Source organism: Oryctolagus cuniculus, chromosome 9 (genome assembly GCF_051225735.1).
Source record: "Oryctolagus cuniculus isolate XC-2025 breed Fujian yellow rabbit chromosome 9, ASM5122573v1, whole genome shotgun sequence".
In the NCBI taxonomy this organism is placed as follows: Eukaryota; Metazoa; Chordata; class Mammalia; order Lagomorpha; family Leporidae; genus Oryctolagus; species Oryctolagus cuniculus.
The window spans coordinates 104,921,170-104,941,048 of NC_142875.1; the positions used below are offsets into that span (position 1 = coordinate 104,921,170).

General features: G+C 49.3%; 1 protein-coding gene across 4 annotated transcripts in view; it reads right to left on the minus strand.

The window, feature by feature from the left end:
* Nucleotides 1-261: 261 nt before the first annotated feature.
* The window catches only part of GALNT8 (polypeptide N-acetylgalactosaminyltransferase 8), a 48,911-nt gene continuing 29,293 nt past the window's right edge, over nt 262-19,879 (minus strand). For all 4 annotated transcript variants that reach the window (XM_089303753.1, XM_089303755.1, XM_089303754.1 and 1 more), the window contains 5 exons: nt 12,429-12,614; nt 10,479-10,616; nt 9,859-9,954; nt 8,695-8,862; nt 262-2,791 (listed from right to left, as the gene is read on the minus strand). In XM_089303753.1, coding sequence (XP_089159879.1) covers nt 2,639-2,791; nt 8,695-8,862; nt 9,859-9,954; nt 10,479-10,616; nt 12,429-12,614 — 741 coding nt within the window. In that variant the 3' untranslated portion in view covers nt 262-2,638. The remainder of the gene's footprint in view (nt 2,792-8,694; nt 8,863-9,858; nt 9,955-10,478; nt 10,617-12,428; nt 12,615-19,879) is intronic.

Sequence of the window (19,879 nt, forward strand, 5' to 3'; positions counted from 1 at the left end):
TATTGGAAAATATTTAGAAACCAAAATCTGGATGCTTGATGCTAAGTGTGCTCTGTGTGTGTTCATTTAAAGTACAAGGATATAGTTAGGGTCACCTGTTTTGGTTCATAATCCATACATTTGAATATATGGAACATGGCTCTAAAAGTTGAAATTATAGAAAAAGTACATACTTAAGAGAAGTATCTACATCTCTTCTATCCTACTTTTTCTCCAGTCCTTTGCCCCGTTCCCAACCACGACCACCCATTACAACCCAGCTCATCAGTTTCTGGTTTATTTTCCTTATGTTTCATTGTACAGAGCCAACAGAAACTTGCATATTGACACATATATATTTTCCCCTTATTTCTTATCTAAAAGATACATATCATAAATCCTATTTTTCTATAAACAAAATAGAAATATACTGGAAATCACTCCATATCAGTTCAAAGAGATCTTTCTTTTCATTTTTTTAATAGCTGCCTAGAACTCTATTTGTTGGATGCATTTAACCAGTCTCTGATGTTTGGGAATATAGTTTGCTTCCTACATTTTTCATTTACAATCAATACTGCAGAGAATTATTTGGTGCATAAGTATTCTTTGATCTTTACGGGCATGAACAGGAACTATACCGTAGTGCTTTGAGATTGCAGCAAATATCCCCACTAACAAGATTGTACCAGCTTTCGTCTCTGCTACCAACAAACGAGGTAGCCTGTTTCCCACAGTCCTGACCAAAAAAACGCTTTTTCATACTTTGCCATTTCCCCCAATTTAAGTGAAAATTATCTCAGTGGTTTTAACTTGAATCTCTCTCTGAGTGCGGTTAGACATCGTCCCAGATGTGTCGGGATATGGTGGCTTGTGTCCACTTCTCTGCTAGGTTCACGTTCTTTTCAGGGCTTACCATCGATTGCATTTTGCTTGCTGCATGCCGGGCAGAAGTGAGAAGTCACATATGTGCTGGACGTTCACGGTGAGCCTGCATGGTTCCCTAATAAACTCTCCTCTGTGGGCTTGTTTCAGTTCTTGGGATGGATGTGCTCTTTGTGAAATCTTTATCCAGCTGCACACTTAAGACTTTGAAAACTTCGTTTTCTTGAGAAAAGTCTTTCTTTAAAAAAAAAAGATTGATTGATTGATTTAAAAGGCAGAGCTACAGAGAGGCAGAGGCACACACACAGAGAGAGAGAGAGGTTTTCCATCCTCTGGTTCACTCCCCAGATGGCTGCAACTGCTGGAACTGGGCCGATCCAAAGCCAGGAGCCAGGAGCTTCTTCCAGGTCTCCCATGTGTGTGCAAGGGCCCAAGCACTTGGGCCATCTTCTACTGCTTTCCCAGGCCATAGCAGAGAGCTGGACCAGAAGTGCAGCAACCAGGACTGTAACCAGCGCCCACACGGGATGCCAGCACTACAGGCGGTGGCTTTACTGGCTACAGTTGAAAAGAGGTCTTGATTGCTTTAATCCTGTGCTCAGGTGCCAGTGTCTGTCCCACTTAAGGCCAATGGGAAATTTCATGATTCCTGGGTAACCCCGGCATGGACTAAGGGGAAAAAGGATCTCTGTGAAGAAGGGGCATATTTGATGGGTAAGGTAAGGTAGTATCTGCCAGGTTTCTCTCCCACAAAATTACCACACACACACACACACACACACATATTCTGCTTCCTCCAAGATCTTCCAAGAGGCAGTCCTGGACATACCTTCCCAACCCACCAACTGGGAGAAGAGATTTACCCAGAAGAGAGGCTGGCTGGGTTTTAAACTCTTGCCTGCAGTTCCTTCTTTGTGCCCCCAAAAGCGACGTCCCTTTGTTTCAAGCCTAATTTTCACCGTCATTCACGGGGGCAGTGGGAGGAAACGGGTAATCAAGTCACTCAGCACCATGACCACTTAGAGCAGACTTGGTTGGGCCCCCATCTTTCTCCTGCTCTCTCTGCACGATCCCTTGGAAGAGCTCGGGATGGTTGTGGTGGCTTCTCTCCCTCATTCGCCTCTGCACTTCCTGAGGTTCGGGAGAGAGCAGTAATCCCCAGAAAACTGCTGTGGGGGCACAGGTGGCGGGTGTGTAGAGCCCACGTGCTATATGCCCCAGGACAGTTCAGAAAGCAGAGGTATTGGTGCCACCTGAGCAGGGGTGGGGCTGCCGGCGGAGGACGGCCCGGCCTCTCACGTGGAACGTCCCCACGGCAGGCTGGGGCGCCTCCGAGCAGATGGGCTGCGGGAGGAGGTGCCGGCAGGTGCTGAGAGTAGCTGTCGGCAAGGAAGGCTAAACACTGCTGGCAGCAGTCAGAGACCAACTTCCATCTTCCTCCTTCTCTCCAGACGATGTTGGTTATTTCAAGGAGTTTCCAAGAACGGCGTCTGAAATACATCACGACCTTCCACGGGAAGTGAGGGAGGAAGCATCGGAGCTTCCTCGCTGGTCGCCTGCAGACACCCAACACGTGCACGGGCGGCAGGCACCCCTGGATATTGCATGCTGAAGTCAGACACACACACACACACACACACACACACACACACACGTGCACGGGCACACACACGCACACTTGGGTGCTCTCACCCTCTCCCACTTCGAGCATCATTGAGAGTAGAAGCTGTTCCAGTTGGAAGAGCTGGTGTCCCCAGCGCAGCCTCTCCCAGGCTCACTGGCTTGGAGGGAGGCCCCAGTTTTTGAGAGTGTGCTGAATTTTCCATGCTTGTGAGGTACAGGTCCGGAGCACAGGCACGAACGTGCCTGAAGGGTCCTTCTTCACCTCCAGACACCGTTTGGTGCCCCTGTTGATGACCGCGCTTCCCTGGAGAGAGAAGGACAGAACTAAGGTATGAGAGACACTGGCAAGGGGTCATGTTGCCTGCCCCTGCTCTGCCTGCCGGGATCCGAGATGCCAGCAGGGGACGAGAAGGTGGCGTGCAGAACCAGATCACCTGGTGCTCTCTCTACCAGCTTAGCGGTGAACCAACAACCCACCTAGTGAGGCTGCACTGGCTTCAGAGGACGCTACGGGCCTCTCCTGGGATGAAGCATGGGGTGGACACTGACAGGTGTGCACCCAGGGGTCTGGGAGCCCTGGGCCTTTCTCAACGTGGCCTCCTTTCCACGTCCTCACCTCTGCCCTGTGAAACCCAGTAGCATCACCCTCGCCTTGTGTTTCCCCTCCCTCCTCCAAAACCGAGTCAGCCTGGAGCAGAAGCTCCCCTGGGGATCTCAGCCTATGCCCTCCAGCGCTCAGGGGTCAGCTTCCTGCTGCTCCAACTCCCAAGCTCCCTCCTCCCCATCTCCATGTCTCTGCAGTGGGATGATCTGGCCAAATGCCCAAGTGCCCACCTCCCAGGGGCCTGCTCTCATCTCCCCTTGCGGGACTCACTCCCAGCCTCTCCATCAGTGCCTGCAGCAGCTTGTTTGTCTCTCAGCCACCAGGCCTCTGCCGCCACCCTCAGAGGCCACAGCCCATCTTAGGATCAACCGCCACCAGGCAGGTCGCAGCTCTGAAATCAAATCTCTGCTCCCTCTCCAACCACTGTCTCCCTGCCTCCCATCTCTTTCTCTTTTTAAAAAAATTTTTACGTATGTATGTATGTATGTATTTATTTAAGAAGCAGAGAAACAGACAGACAGAACTGTCCTCTGCTAGTTTATGCCCCCATATGCCCGCAACAGCTGGGACTGGGCCAGGCCAAAACTGGGAGCTGGGAATTCAATCCAGTTCTCTAATGTGGGTGGCAAAGACCCAGATCCTTGAGTCATCACAGCTGCCTCCCAGGGTGTGCATTTAGCAGGAGGCTGGAACCTGGAGCAGAGCCAGGACTGAGACCGGTGGCTTAACCACCAGGCCCTGCACCCACCTCCTCTCCTCTATTTCAATCACAAAGTTCCCAGCAACCTCTGCTCTTCCAAATTTCCCTGCCTCTGAATCCCCTCACCTCCACCAGCCTCACCTCCTGAGGGCGCCCACCCAGCATGGGTCATTTCAGGTGCTTCTCCAGATTCTGGGAGCTTCCCTACCCTCAGTGTTCCCTTCTCACAGCCTCTGCTTCCAGACCACAGAATGCTCCTGGCCAGGCCCCAGGACCCAGCAGCCTGGCTCACCACCGTGCCCACAGCAGCCTGGCCTCAGCTTGGCTCCCTCCTCAGCGTCACTGTTCCAGGCCTCCCCAGCAGGCCTTGCCCCTTGGCTCCACGCCTTGATGCTTATGTCTCCTCAATGACAGAAGGCCACACTTCTTGTCAATCTGTCCCCTCACCCAAAGCCGCCAGCGGCCTCCATGATGCTGCCTCTTTGACTAAATCCAAGGAGTTGCCCTGTGTCTCCCGCCAGCAGCCCCTGTACTCTGAGCCCAGCCATTCTCGATCCTGGAGAATCACTTTTCCTAACATTCGTCTCTGCATCCTCCTCCTCCTCTTTTTTCTTTCTTTCTTTTTTTCTTTCTTTTCAAAAAATTTAATTGAAAGGTAGAGTTAGAGAGAGAGAGAGGAAGAGACACAGAGAGATCTTCCATCTGCTGGTTCACTCCCCAAATGGCCACAATGGCCAGGGCTGAGCCAGGCTGAAGTCAGGAGCTGGGAGCTTCATCCTGGTCTCCCACACGCGTGCAGGGATCCAGGCACTTCGGCCGCCTTCTGTTGCATTAGCTGGCTTGGAAGTGGAGCAGCTGGGACATGAAATGGTGCTCATTGGGATGCCAGCATTGTAGGCTGTAGCTTAACGTGCTATGCCAAAATGCCTGCCCCACCGTCAGCATTTCTTCAGGATTCGTCCTAGCTTTAATTCCCAGGAAACTGAGAACAGAGTGTAGACAGGAAGGGACTCAAACATTCAGTCTTTGCTGAAGATTTTGTGTATATTTACTATTTTTAAGTACTTACTATGTGTAATAAAAATCAGCATTGTTGGCCGGCGCCGCGGCTCACTAGCCTAATCCTCCGCCTAGCGGCACCGGCACACCGGGTTCTAGTCCCGGTTGGGGGCGCCGGATTCTGTCCCGGTTGCCCCTCTTCCAGGCCAGCTCTCTGCTGTGGCCAGGGAGTGCAGTGGAGGATGGCCCAGGTGCTTGGGCCCTGCACCCCAAGGGAGACCAGGAAAAACACCTGGCTCCTGGCTCCTGCCATCGAATCAGCGCGGTGCACCGGCTGCAGCGCGCAGGCCGCGGCGGCCATTGGAGGGTGAACCAACGGCAAAGGAAGACCTTTCTCTCTGTCTCTCTCTCACTGTCCACTCTGCCTGTCCAAAAAAAAAAAAAAAAAAAAAAAAAAATCAGCATCGTAGAGATTAAACCTGTGACACTAGCTTCAAAATGTTGAATGATCACACTTGTGATCATTCAGTTGATGTTTTATTGACTTTGTAAACACTTTTGAAACATTAAAGACAACTTAAGAATCACTAAATGGGGGCTGGCTTAACAGCAGGTCAGGCCACCGCCCACAACCCTGGTATCCCATATCTGAGCACCGATTTGAGTCCCAGCTGCTCTGCTTCCAATCCAGTTACCCACTAATGCACCAGGGGTCCAAGTACTTGGGTGCCTGCCACCCACACAGGAGACACAGATGGAGTTTCTGGCTTCAATGGGTCCAGCCCCAGCCATTGCAACCATTTGGGGAGTGAACCAGCAGATGGAAGATTTCTCTCTGTCTCTCCCTCTCTTTCTGACACTCTGTCTTTCAAATAAGTGAAATAAATCTTTTTTAAAAATTAGTAAATGTAAAATCATATAATTTAAGTTCTTAAGGAAGAAAATGTAATGGATAGTTTGAAATTTACAAACACCATCCAAAATGTTTAAGGGGGATTTCATGTATTTAACTATAAAAGTACCATTAGAGAGATTATTAAAATGTGCTAGGCTTATAGATAGAACCCTAAGATTGGTAATTTGAATTTAAGAGCTTAAAGAAAAATCAGTTTTTAAAAAATTATAACATTAATATGTGCACATTAATTTCTTAACACCAGGTAAAGCTGTAGTAGTATTTTGTACACAGAAGACGCCACTGAGGACGTCAAATCCCTCCGCCTGCCAGATGCTAAAAGGCACCTTGCTTATGTGCTCCCTTTGGCTCTTAGTCCTATCATTATGATCAATTGTGAACAGAAATTGATCACTTGGACTAGTGAGATGGCATTGGTACACGCCACCTTGATGGGATTGAATTGGAATCCCCTGGTATGTTTCTAACTCTACCGTTTGGGGCAAGTCAGCTTGAGCATGTCCCAAATTGTACCTGTGCACTTACTCCTCATGTAGGATCTCTGTCCTTAGTGTGCTGTACATTGAGATTTAATGCTATAATGAGTACTCAAACAGTATTGTTCACTTTGTGTTTCTATGTGGGTGCAAACTGTTGAAATCTTTACTTAATATATGCTAAACTGATCTTCTGTATATAAAGAGAATTGATAATGAATCTTGATGTGAATGGAAGGGGAGAGGGAGTGGGAAAGGGGAGGGTTGCGGGTAGGAGGGAAGTTATTGGGGGGAAGCCATTGTAATCCATAAGCTGTACTTTGGAAATTTATATTCATTAAATAAAAGTTAAAAAAAAAAGGCACCTTGCTTGCCCTTGGCAGTGAGCCCATTAAGTATAGAACAGCACCTTGTACTAAGTCTACATCGGCCTCTTCCATCATCACCAGGCATTTGTGGCAGTTTTGGCACCAGCGACACTAAACATGTCCACTCCTCTTCCTCATGAAGGCAACATCACCTTTTCCCTAGGCTTACCTCTCCGAGCAAAATCTTCCAGATCCACCAATCTTTCATTTGTTCTGCGGCCACTCACTGATTGCCTGTATCATTCTGGGTGTAGTGTGAGATGCTAGGCAGGGAACAGCAAACAAAACCCAGGCCTGGCCCTCTGGCTCACAGCCCAGTTACACACAGAAGTGGGCCAGCAGGCAGTCGTGAGAGATGAAGAGACAAGAGGCGGGCATTTGGATCACAGGTTAAGTGGGCATATTGGAATGCCTGTTCAAGTCCTGGCTCCTGGGGTCTGTGGGGCAGGGTGGGGAGTGGGAGGTGAGGTGTTGTAATGCAGTGAGCCAAGCTGCCATTTGTGTCAGCAGCACTCCACTTTGGAGCACTGGTTCAAGTTCCCTGCCAATGCGTCTCAGAGACAGAAGAACATGGCTTAAGTACTTAGGTCCCTGCTACCCCCTTGGGAGACCCGGATGGAGCTCTGGGCTTCTGGTTTCTGCCTGGACCAGCCTGCGTTGTTGCAGCCATTTGAGGAGTGAACCAATCTCTCTCTCTCTCTCTCTCTCTCTCTCTCTCTCTCTCTCATCTCTCTCTCCCCTCCTTATCCCTCTATCACTCTGCCTTTCAAATAAATAAATCTTTAAAAATATAGTCCTAGTTCCGCTGTTCCAATCCAGCTTCCCGCTGATGTGCACACTGGGAGGCATCAGGTGGTGGCTCAAGCAGTTGGGTCCCTGTCACACACAAGGAAGACCAAAACTGAGTTCTGGGCTCCTGGCTTCAACCTGGCCCAGCCCAGGCTGTTGTGAGCAAGTGGAGGGTGAACCAGGATGGATGAGATATCTTGCTCTCTCTCTCTCTGTCCATCTTTCTATCTCTCTGCTTCTCTGCCTTTCATATAAAAAAGAAAACAAATCAATAAATTTTTCAAAAGAAAGACGATGAGACAAGTGCTACAAGAGGGGCTGGGAGAATACCCAGAGGATCCACCTTTTCTACTCCTGTGGGAGTACAGAAGGCTGCCCAAAGGAGCCAGTATCACAGACTGGAGGGAAGCGTTGCAGGTGGCCTGCTGAAGAGGTGAGCGGAGATGGAATAACACCTGCAAAGGGGCTGAAGGTAAGAGGGAGCATGGCCTTTCATTGAATTCCATGAAGTTCCATATAATGGGAGCTTACAGAGAGACACCAGAGACTAAGAAGACATTACCCTCCTCCTTCTACTTGATATTGTCCAGTTTCAGGAAGACTTAGTCTACAAGGCAAAATCCCTCTGCCATTGTAAGGGAAGCGGCCCCAGCTGCATATATGTATGTAAATGTTCCTGGGGACAGAACCCATAATAGGCAGCAAATTCTCAAAGGGCTCATTCACTTGACAAAGTTAGGAACTGCTCAGCCAGATTGTCCATGGCTCTTAAATAAAATGTCCCACCTCACCTGACACAGTGCCAGCGTGTTCAGACAGAGTCACAGCCAGGGCAGTACCTACACTCATCGGGACATCACTGTCCTACCAAGGTGGCCTAAGTGTGATGGCTTTTGGAGCAGGTAGGCTGTGGTCGTCCAAATCCCTCATGTCTTTTTCCCATGAATCCTTCTGGATCCTCCCACTCTGTACCTGGCCATTTGATGTAGAAGTCAGAGGTAGGGTTTTGACATTAGTTCCTGTTAGGTTTCAGCCCGGGGCTCCACACAGTCTGATAACCACTAATACTGACACGAATCACAATGGTTGATATTTACCCAACACGCCTCCACGCCAGGCACCAAGCTGACTGCTTTACACACACGACCACGGGCTTGCAAAGCAGACATTATTACCTCCACTTTACAGATGGGGAATCCGAGCTTCAGGGAGGCCAAGGACCCTGCTGAAGTGGACAGCTCAAGGCCTGGAGCCCAAACTCTCAACCATGATTTTCCTAAAATCCTATTAAACTAAATCTGAACCCCTCATACTATACTTAAAAATGACTACCTAAAAAAAAACATACAACACACCTGTGTAAAATCCCAATAAATGTGCCACCCATTCTGGGCTGCAATGGAACATGCCTCCAGTGTGGGTCTGTCCCCATCACCACGATCTGTCAGGCAGCGGTCATCAGTCCTGGCTTCTGCAATCAGCGGTCCTAAGTAGAACTCCCCTGTCAGGTGGTAGTAGACATTCTGGAAAAGAGTCGAGGGATCCAGCTCAGGCACAGTGAGCAGGGAGGCCTTGACCTGATAGAGGACAGGAAGGCTGCTCACGGGGCCCCTGGACACTCAGCAGCAAGGGGAGCCCTGCACTTTCTTGGCAACAGGAGCTGCTTCTGCCTCTTTGTTTCCAGCCCCCAGTAGACATCAAGAGACACCCGGCCTGGGGCAAGTCACCGAGCCTGATTCGCTCTCTACAAGGTCTCAAACAGAATCCTGGCTTGCACGGATGGGGAAGCTTGCCTTTGAAGAAAGAAAAAAAAATCACAACTTCAGCAACTGTCACCATAAAGTCCCAGCTAGGGGCTTGCTGCCAGGAAACTTTGCAAATTCCCAATCTGACACTACATTGCTTGGGGAGTTGGGTAAGTTGGCTGTTTTTGTGTCTCAGTTTTTCTCATCTGTTCACTGGGAATGGTTTCAGACATGCACACCTCATGGGAAGGTTGCATAAAGTCGATAAATGTGAGCACCCTCGGCAGAAAAAAAAAAGTCTCCTGGCTCCCGTCTCCACTTGGTGTCAGATCTCTCCCACCCCATGGTGGACAGAGCCCCAGTCAGCCTCTGTCTTCTCCAGCTTCTCTGCAGGAGAAGCACAGGTGGCTTCACCAGTCACTCGGGGCACACAGGCATCAGAGTGGGAGGCAGGGGCTGGCAGAGGTACGAGGAGACAAGGAAGAAATTAGAGGTGTTGGCAATGCAATGTCACCACATAGAGTACATGTGACAGAGCCCAGCCCCCAGTCTGTTCCAAAAGTGGAAAAATGGAACCACCTTCGTTCAGGCTTGCAAGAACTATGAGGTGTTCAGTTCCAGAGGCAGGTTTGGGTCTCACCCTCACCCTCCACCCTGATTTTTCAGCTCCTGCCTCCCCATCATCTAACACAGAGTCGAAATCTGGCAAGGGCTACAAGGGGCTGAGTCCCCACAGTGTCAGGCTGGGGGACAGGGAAGACGGGAGGGAGGCACCTGTGGGTTGAAAGTGTGGCACTGATGCATGATCGGGGTGTTGCCTGGAATGGGCCCTTGATCCAGGCAGACACTTTGATCCAATGAGTTTTTCATCTGAAGAGACAAAACACACAGAAACTCGATTAGAGAGAGGCATCGAGAGAGGGCCCCAAGCTTCGCCAAGGCCCTGTGCTTTTCCCAGCACACCAGGGGCCTGGGATGCTGGCAGGGCTTTGCCAAGCACTGGGGATTAGGCAGATGCTTAGGTGAGGTGCTGCTGAGATACCCACTTGCGGAGAACGGCACGCCCAGACCATCACGGCACCGCCACAGAAGGGTCGGGTGCAGGTGGACGTGCCACACACCCTGCTTGGCTGAGAAACCGAGAGGTGGGGACACAGGCTGCAGTTGGCAGGGGACAAGAGGCAGAGAGAAGGAAAAGAGGAGGGGATGGGGAAGCAAAAGAGGTTGGGAAATGAGAGTCCAAGCACAAAAAGCTGAGGAAAGGGTGGGAGGAGGGGAGGGGTCTTGGGCAAGGCGGATTTGGGAAATGTTCCACCTAGCAGTCATGTGATGGCGTCACAGTGTCTTTGATAGCCAAGTACTTAAATCCCAAGGTATGATTTCACGACATATACCTGTCCATAGCCCACGATGCTGTGGATTGGTTTCAGGATCGGATACACATTTTTCAGGTACCAGTCAAAGCTTCTACATTTCAGTTTCTCCCGGAGTGCCATTTTGGAAGAGATGTCTCCATAATCAATGCCAGAATTCTGTAAATAAAACACGGAGCCTGTCTGTGCCTTGGTCTAAGCCATCGCTTCCACTCCGCCAGTGGGTGTGGACCACACAGAAGGGGACTGAGCCTTGGCCTGAGAGTCTTGGCCTGATGTAGCCTGATATTTTGTACTTCCAGAGAAAGTGGAGAAACCTGGAGTCCCAGGAACCTCTCCTGGTTTCTAAGACACTTGCAGGGCCTGCACAGTGGAGACACTTGGGTTTATTTGTCATCACTGCGAGATGTCTGAGATGGTGAGATACCCAGGACTCCCAGGAATGGCTAGAAAAAGCTTTCAAAAGGAATATTCTGACATCCAGCTTGGAGGTTTTGTAGAAACCAGCTTGGGACTTTGTAGAAGTGCTACCCGGGGCTATGGGGGGGGGGGTGCACAGAGGCCAAATTGAGAAGGACTTGCAGCAATCGTCACTATAGCTGCCTCTTCTCAGACTTCTCCTCAGTGTTTGTTTCCCATCATCCTTTGTAGAAGTTCATTGATTTATGGACATTTCCCTTGATAGCTTAGGAAAGACGCAATATCACTCTACAGACAGCTAAGAATGTCCTGGAGGGCTCTTGTTTTCCTCTCACAGCTTGGTATACTGGGACACCAGATTAAATTCTTGCCCATCTCTTCAAACAATGAGCTCACTGCAGATCAGTAGATCTTGACTACTTCGAGTCATAAAGAAGGAGCAGGCATTTCTAAACATTTTTACCTTTTCCAGTCCTAGTGATGCTGGGGTTGACCTGGCTCCTGACCCCATGTGAGTTCCAGATTTTTCCTTATAGATCCATTCCAGAGCCTCCTGCCACCCTGAACCCCTGTTTTTCTGGAGACTACTTTTGAGTCTCCTGCAATGCAGGTGAAGAGTTTAACAATGAGAAGGCTGAGCCCCACGGGCCGAAACAGCTTGGTAGGCTTGACCACGCTGAACTCGGGGGTGCTGGAGCAGAAGAGTGAGCTTAACCAAGAAGGTCTTCCTCGAGGACATGCACCTAACAGAACTACACTGTTTCTTCTCCCTTCCCTACATCCTGCCTGCCACATGTATGTACTCGTAAAACAGTGAATTCCTGATGTCCAAAACTCCCTGGCAAGGACTCACTCATTATAGAAGGATAAAAAACATAGAATTTAGAAGCCAGACTTCTGGGGCCTGCGCTGTAGCACAGTAGGCTAAGCCTCCTCCTGTGGTGCCAGCATCCCATGTTGGCGTCAGTTCATGTCCCAACTGCTCCTCTGATCCAGCTCTCTCTCTAAGGCCTGGGAAAGCAGTGGAAGATGGCCCAAGCACTTGGGCTCCTGCATCCACATGGGAAACCCGGAAGAAGCTCCTGGCTCCTAGCTTTGGATCAGCTCAGCTCTGGCTGTTGATGCCATTTGGAGAGTGATCAGACGATAGAAGACCTCTCCCATTCTCTGTAACCTGTAACTGCCTCTCAAATAAATAAATAAATAAATAAGAAGAAGAAGCAGCAGCAGCAGCAGAAGCAGCTGCCAGACTTCCTTCACTTGAATCTTCGCTATTACCTTAAACGGGTTTCTTCCAACTCTCTGTGCCATTTCTATAAAACATACCCCATAGGCATGCTGGGGCAGTTAATGAGTCAACTCATTAGACAGTGCCTGGAACACAGCATTGCTACACGAATGCCGAGGACCATGACTGCCGCACCATTAGGAATGCGCCCTACGTCTTTAGGGCTGGATGGCACTTTAGCTCTATCCCTTCCCATTCCCCAGCCTCACTGCTGCCTCTGCTTCCTTTGTTCTTCCCAACGTCCGTTCCATTCCGCAACAAACCTGGACAGGAATGTTCCAGGCCAAGTAGACCATGTGTTTGTGCTCGTCCATCCAGAGTTCAGCCACTCGAAGAGCATTGCGCTTCAAGATAGGGATCAGGTCCAAGGCGTAGGGCTTGTGGTGTCTCTCTAGGTGAGCAACCCGGGAGCAGGGTAAGATCTCGATCTTCCCTCCACACTGCCACACCTGCCAGAGAAGAGGGGAGGACCACAAGGTAAGACACTAGGGTGGCTTTCAATGGACAACCAGCAAAAGGCTGAGTGTGTCCCCACTCTGGAAGACTTCAAGGAATCGAATGCTGCCGACAACCACACAAGCTTGGAAGCAGATCCTTCCCCAGCCAAGCCTAGATGAGAAACCAACCCTGGCCAATGCTGTGACTGCAGCCTTGCAGAAATCCGGCTAGGCTGCCGATGGAGCCCTGACCCACACAAACTGTGAGGTCCTCAGTGCCTCTTGCTTTAACACTAACTTTGTGATGATGCTGTCACACAGAAGTCCACAACTCATTCCTGATCAAGAAGTGTCATGACTTATAATCTCATTGGAAATACCCTTCCTTAATATTTTGATGAGTATAAACATGCTTGCCAGCACGTGCATTCTAGGGGCCGGCTTTGTGGCACAGCTTGCTATGCTGGTGTCCCATATCCGAGCACTGGTTCAAGTCTCAGCTGCTCCACTTTTTTTTTTTTTTTTTTTGACAGGCAGAGTGGACAGTGAGAGAGAGAGAGACAGAGAAAAAGGTCTTCCTTTGCCGTTGGTTCACCCCCCAGTGGCCGCTGCAGCCGGCGTGCTGTGGCTGGCGCACTGCGCTGATCCGAAGGCAGGAGCCAGGTGCTTCTCCTGGTCTTCCATGGGGGTGCAGGGCCCAAGGACTTGGGCCATCCTCCACTGCACTCCCGGGCCCAGCAGAGAGCTGGACTGGAAATGGAGCAACCGGGACAGAATCCGGCGCCCTGACTGGGACTAGAACCCAGTGTGCCGGCACCGCAGGCGGAGGATTAGCCTATTGAGCAGTGGCACCGGCCTCAGCTGCTCCACTTTCAGTCCAGCTCCCTGCTAATGTGCCTGGGAAAGGAGCAAAAGATGGCCAAGTGCTTGGTCCCTTGTCACCCTTGTGGGAGACCTGGAGGAAGCTCCTGACTTCGGCCTGGCCCAGCCCCAGCCATTGTGGCCATTTGGGGAGTGAACCAGTGGATGGAAGATATCTCTCTCTCTCCCTGACTGTCTGTCTCTCTCTCTGTGTGTAATTCTGACTTTAAAATAAATAAATACAAATCTGGAAAAATATGGTCTTTACTCTGATAGATGAAAGACCTAATAAGATTAGGTAGATACCTTATGTCCCCTGACTGCCCTTCATAGTTTCGTGGCTACCTGAGTGATTTGTAGATTCTGGAAGCTAATTAGCCCATCTTGCAAAGGTTAGCAACCTACCGCTCCCACACCAGGGGGAGCACCTGAGGTGAGAGTGAGTAGGTTGGGTCCTGCTGGTTCAGCCAACAAATCAAAGAGTGTCTGTACGGTGTGGGTAGAGAGAGGGCAGTCCCGTTGTTCAAAGTAGTTGCATCCCTTCCTCCACTTCTTGATCCACAAATCCCTCCCACCAATTCCCCTGAGTTCACAACAGTGGAATGAACAAAAACCAGGCTTTGAGATCAGACTGTTGAATGCCTGACTCCACTGCACACCTGGCAGCCAGGGGCAAAACATCTACCTCGCTGGCCCTCAATTTATCAGCAAAAGGGGCACATCCATCATTTGGGCGTCAGGAGCGTTACATGACACAACAAGCACTCAGGTATGGCCGCATCTAAGCTTAACTTGAAGCACAGCTTTTCGTCCACTGTCCTCCTCCATAGCTTCACATTCATCCCCCAAACCATGGGGATGTTACATCTGATTTGGTTATTTTTCTACAAACAGCTAACAATTTGTATATAACTTGGTTCCGATTTTCTTAGTTGTTGCAGGTGCCTGTTCCACAGGGATTCAGGAGAGAAAAGTTAACTGTAACACAAGAAACTTTAAATTCAAGTTCAAACTCAGGGGTGCCACTCACGGAAATAATGTTAATGATTAATCTTGCCCAGTGTTTTCCAAACTTTACTCTCCCAACTTGTTCCCGCTTGCCAAATTCCACCTGTCATACTTCTCCCTCCCTTCCTCCCCCACCCATGCACACACACGGAAACATGAAGTTCCGACTCATGGTTGACAACAGACAACTTTGTGCAATGCAGTGTCTTCACCTTCCCGTGAATCCCGCCCTTGCTAGCAGGTAGCACTATAAACCCCGTTGAAGTCACCTGCTCACGCTTATCAGCTTGCAAAGGACAGAGTCAGATTCTAAACCCAGCAGTCCACCTGTTAAGCTCTGGCTCCACACTGGAAATACACAAGGTGCTCTACAGCTGCCTGTTTTCTCTTCTCATCCCTTTCTCCATTTATACACCTCAGTGAGCACCATAATTACCACGGCCACGAGATGTCAGAAAAGCGCTCTGATGTACACTGATCAAACCAGGGTGATAACAGTTCCCTCTGCTTGTCATTCATTACCTTACGACTGGAGCCCTCGAGCCCTTCCTATTTGTTTAGAAAATACATAACAGATTGTTGTGAATTATAGTCACCCCACTAAGCTGTGTGAGACAAGGAGCTTATTGCTGTCTGACTGTGCTGGTTAGACAAACCCCAGCCTCCCTCCATTCCTCCCAGCCTCTATGTTCAAATCGACATTTTTCAGCTTCCACATATTATAAGAGAATATGAAATATGCATCTTGCTGTGTCTGGTTTATATTTTTTGAGATGTCACATGTGTCCCATAAATATGCATCATTAGTGTTAATCGAAAAGTTTTTTGAATGTCTAGGGAGATGGAGATGCTAACTCTCCTGAACTGATCCTCCATATTGAATGTTTGGTGAGTTATCACATTGTACTTCATAAGTAAGCACAATTGAAATAATAAAATAGGGGCCGGTGCCACGGCTCACTTGGTTAATCCTCTGCCTGCGGCGCTGGCATCCCATATGGGCTCCGGGTTCTAGTCCCGGTTGTTCCTCTTCCAGTCCAGCTCTATGCTGTGGCCCGGGAAGGCAGTGGAGGATGGCCCAAGTGCTTGGGCCCTGCACCCGCATGGGAGATCAGGAGGAAGCACCTGGCTCCTGGCTTTGGATCGGTGCAGCGCGGGCCGTATTGGCCATTAGGGGAATGAACCAAGGGAAGGAAGACCTTTCTCTCTGTCTCTCTCACTGTCTATAACTCTACCTGTCAAATAATTTAAAAAAAATGTTTTTTTTTAAAAAAAAAGAGTAAAGGAATCTAAACAACTCTGATGTCCTCCAAAATCTGTTATTGGAGAAAGACAGGTCCTACCCAAGTTCTTTGAAGTCTTAAAAAGCAAATAAATAGTCACATAAAAACCAAGGCATCAGATGTGAGAACTGGTCTACCCAAGACAAAGAAGCAGGAAGGCGGACCCTCGTCTCCTGACACTCTGTGTTCTCATTGAAGTCTACAGAAGGTTGCACAGTGTTAAAAGAACAAGATTTCTTGTGGAAAACTGACGCGGCAGATTCAACATGTCGGATGGCAAAGTAAATACAGAGGGCCAGCCAGGGGGCAGGGGAGGACCCTGCAAAGCATGAAGGACCCAGAAGTATGCAGGCATTCAGACCTGGGCCAGGGAACTGGATTCCCCCAACGCAACGTGTCTGAAGCTCTGGTGGGTGGGGAACAGCCAGGCACAGTGTAGCCAGCCTCGTCTCCAGGACTTTGCTAAGGATCGTGTACAAAAGCATTATTTATTTTTTGACTGTTTCTTGTACTGCAGACTACATATAGCCCTACTATCTAGTCTCCTCTCCATCTGTGGTTGTAGAGGGAAGAACTGGGCACACGACCGGCTTAACTGAAGTCTGTTTCCCGGTCTCCTCGGCTCGCAAGGGTGGCCCATGGACGTGAGAAGAAAGGCTGTGCACGACTTGCAGGGGCTGCCCTGGAAAGGAGGCACACGCTCGCTCGTTCTTCTTTCTCCTCCTGCCCGCTGGATGTGCATGCACTGTGGTGTGGCACAAACAAGAGGCAGAAGATTCTTGGTTCCCTTCGCCCTAGAACGGCCCAGTCACAGCTCAGCTGCTTACATTTAAACTGTTACAGAAAAGAGAAATTGATTTCTGTCTCGTTGAAGCTTCTGTTATTTTGGCCTCTGTCACAGAAGCTTAATGAATGCGTTTTTTTGTTTTGTTTTGTTTTTTTGTTTTTTTTTTTGACAGGCAGAGTGGACAGTGAGAGAGAGAGACAGAGAGAAAGGTCTTCCTTTGCCGTTGGTTCACCCTCCAATGGCCGCCACGGCAGGCGCACCACTCTGATCCGAAGGCAGGAGCCAGGTACTTATCCTGGTCTCCCATGGGGTGCAGGGCCCAGGTACTTGGGCCATCCTCCACTGCACTCCTGGGCTACAGCAGAGAGCTGGCCTGGAAGAGGGGCAACCGGGACAGAATCCGGTGCCCCGACCGGGACTAGAACCCGGTGTGCTGGCACCGCAAGGTGGAGGATTAGCCTAGTGAGCCGTGGCGCCGGCTTAATGAATACTCTTAATACCTTTATAAAAATCCTTTCAAATTCCTGATTGCCTTTTGACTGAACCATCCTCCTGGTGAGGTTCACTAATTGAGAACCCCTCACAAACAGGAGAACTAAAAGACCACTGTACACACAGAACGTGAGTTTTCTCTTCCAAAGAACAATTACAGCTTAAGGTAGAACCCAGACCACAGTCCCAGTTCATTTGCTAATGTAAATGAGGGTCCAGGATGGTTCCTAAATGGGTGTAATGTATGGCTGTTGTGTCATCAGCTTCAACTGGAAAGAAACTGAAGAAAATGAAACTGAATACATTCTAGACAGAAAATTATCATGCTCTACCAGGTTATAATGGACAAACCATCACCTAGACTCAGGCACAGAATTTTTAGTTGAGAGGGGAGAAAAAGCCATTTTACAGAGGCTTGGTGCACCATGATTTAGTAGAGCCAGGATTAGAACCCAGGTTCAGGGGCCAGCGCTGTGGCATAGTGGGCTAAGCAGGGCTGGCATCCCATATGGGTGTCAGTTTGAGTCTCAGTTGCTCCTCTTCCCATCCAGCTCTCCGCTATGGCCTGAGAAAGCAGTAGAAGATGGCCCAAGTGCTTGGGCCCCTGCACCTGCATGGGAGACCAGGAAGAAGCTCCTGGCTCCTGGCTTCAGATCAGCACAGCTTCAACCATTGCAGCCATTTGGGGAGTGAATCAGCAGATGGAAGATTTTTCTCTCTGTCTCTCCCTCTCTCTATAACATTACCTCTCAATTAAATAAACAAAAGCTTTAAAAAAAATACAAGAACCCAGGTTCAGACTTTTTTCCAATGCCATCCTGGCATTCTTATTGTTATTTTTATTGTTAACCATTTATTGAGCAGGTGTCATTCACCATGCCAGGTGCTTGACGTTACAGGTATGGCTTAGAGGGCTTGTGGGTTGCCTAGGACCACACCCACTTTTGCGTGGCAGAGCAGTCTGTCTGTTCCCAATACAGATCTGCATGACGTCCAATACCCATGTTGCCCCTTGGAGCTGGTGTTATGATGCATCAGGCTAAGCTGCTGCCTGTCACACTGACATCCCATAGTAGAGTGCCAGTTCAACTCCCTGCCGCTCTGGTTCTGATTCAGCTCACCTGAGAGAGCAGTGGACAATGTCCCAAGTACTTGAGTCCCTGCCACCCACATAAGAGACCAAGATGGAGTTACAGGCTCCTGGCTTCAGGCTGGCCCAGCTCCTGCTCTTGCAGTTATTTGAGGAAGTGAACCACAGATACAAGGCTTTTCTCTCTCTCTTCCCACACTCTGCCTTTCAAACAAAGAAATAAATCTTAAACAAAAAAGAGTTCACCCTTACACTAAGGATGAAAGAAGGATTGACTATCAAGACTAAATACAGGCCGGCACCGTGGCTCACTAGGCTAATCCTCCGCCTTGCGGCGCCAGCACACCGGGTTCTAGTGCCGGTCAGGGCTCCGGATTCTGTCCTGGTTGCCCCTCTTCCAGGCCAGCTCTCTGCTGTGGCCAGGGAGTGCAGTGGAAGATGGCCCAAGTGCTTGGTCCCTGCACCCCATGGGAGACCAGGATAAGTACCTGGCTCCTGCCATCGGATCAGCGCGGTGCGCCAGCCGCAGCGCGCTGGCCGCGGCGGCCATTGGAGGGTAAACCAACGGCAAAGGAAGAACTTTCTTTCTGTCTGTCTCTCTCACTGTCCACTCTGCCTGTCAAAAAATAAATAAATAAATAAATCTTAAAGACTAATTACAAACCTAAGGTCAAAGCCTTCTAATTAATGAGAGCCACAGATTGTAAAGAAGAGGTAAAAGAATACAGTGGAAGGGTTTTTCATGCATAAAATCTGCTCTAAATTTATGATGATTAATTTAAGCTATTGGTACTAATTCTTCACTTCCCTAGGGTTGGCCATACAACTGACTTTGAAACAGAATGCTACTGGGGCCGGCGCTGTGGCATAGCAGGTAAAGCTGCCGCCTGCAGTGCCGGCATCCCATATGAGTGCCGATTCAAGACCCAGCTGCTCCACTTCTGATCCAGCTCTCTGCTATGGCCTGGGAAAGCAGTAGAAGATGGCCCAAGTCCTTGGGCTCCTGCACCCACGTGGGAAGACCTGGAGGAAGCTCCTGGCTCCTGGCTTTGGATCGGTGCAGCTCCAGCCAATGTGGCCAATTGGGGAGCGAACCAGCAAATGGAAGACCTCTCTCTCTCTCTCTCTCTCTGCCTCTCCTTCTCTCTCTGTGTAACTCTGACTTTCAAATAAATAAATAGATCTTAAAAAAAAGAAAGAAAAAGAATGCTGCTTCCAAATACAGGCATTAAGAAATCTCACCTGGTTCCCCTTGACCTTTAATGCAACCCAAGAAGAGTACTCTTTCCCCAGGCAGATGCGGTGCCATTGGCCTGAACCCTAGAATGAACTGTGTGGATCAGAGCCATCCATTCAAGCCCAGCTGGACCTACAGAGTCGTGAGCATCAATTATTGTTGCTTTACGCCACTGAGTTTGAGGTGGTTTGTCACACAGCACTTTGAGTTTTGGTCAGAACTAACTGATGCACTGATGGAATATGAATCTGTGCTTGGAATTTCTCCACTTGTCTTATATTGTGCCTTGAATTCCCTAGTGGTTCACTTGACCTAAACAAGCATGGGAAGCTGTCAGGGGTGGACAAGAGACTTTGATGACAAGAGACATCAATGTTGAAGTGTGAAGCCAGGATCATTCTACACTAAGTTGATCAGAACTAGAACTGGGTTGAGGGTTTCAATACTGTACTACCCAGCCCTGTCAATTTGTCCAAGGTGAGACTATATCCCAACCCAAAGTCATGTCATCATGCCAGA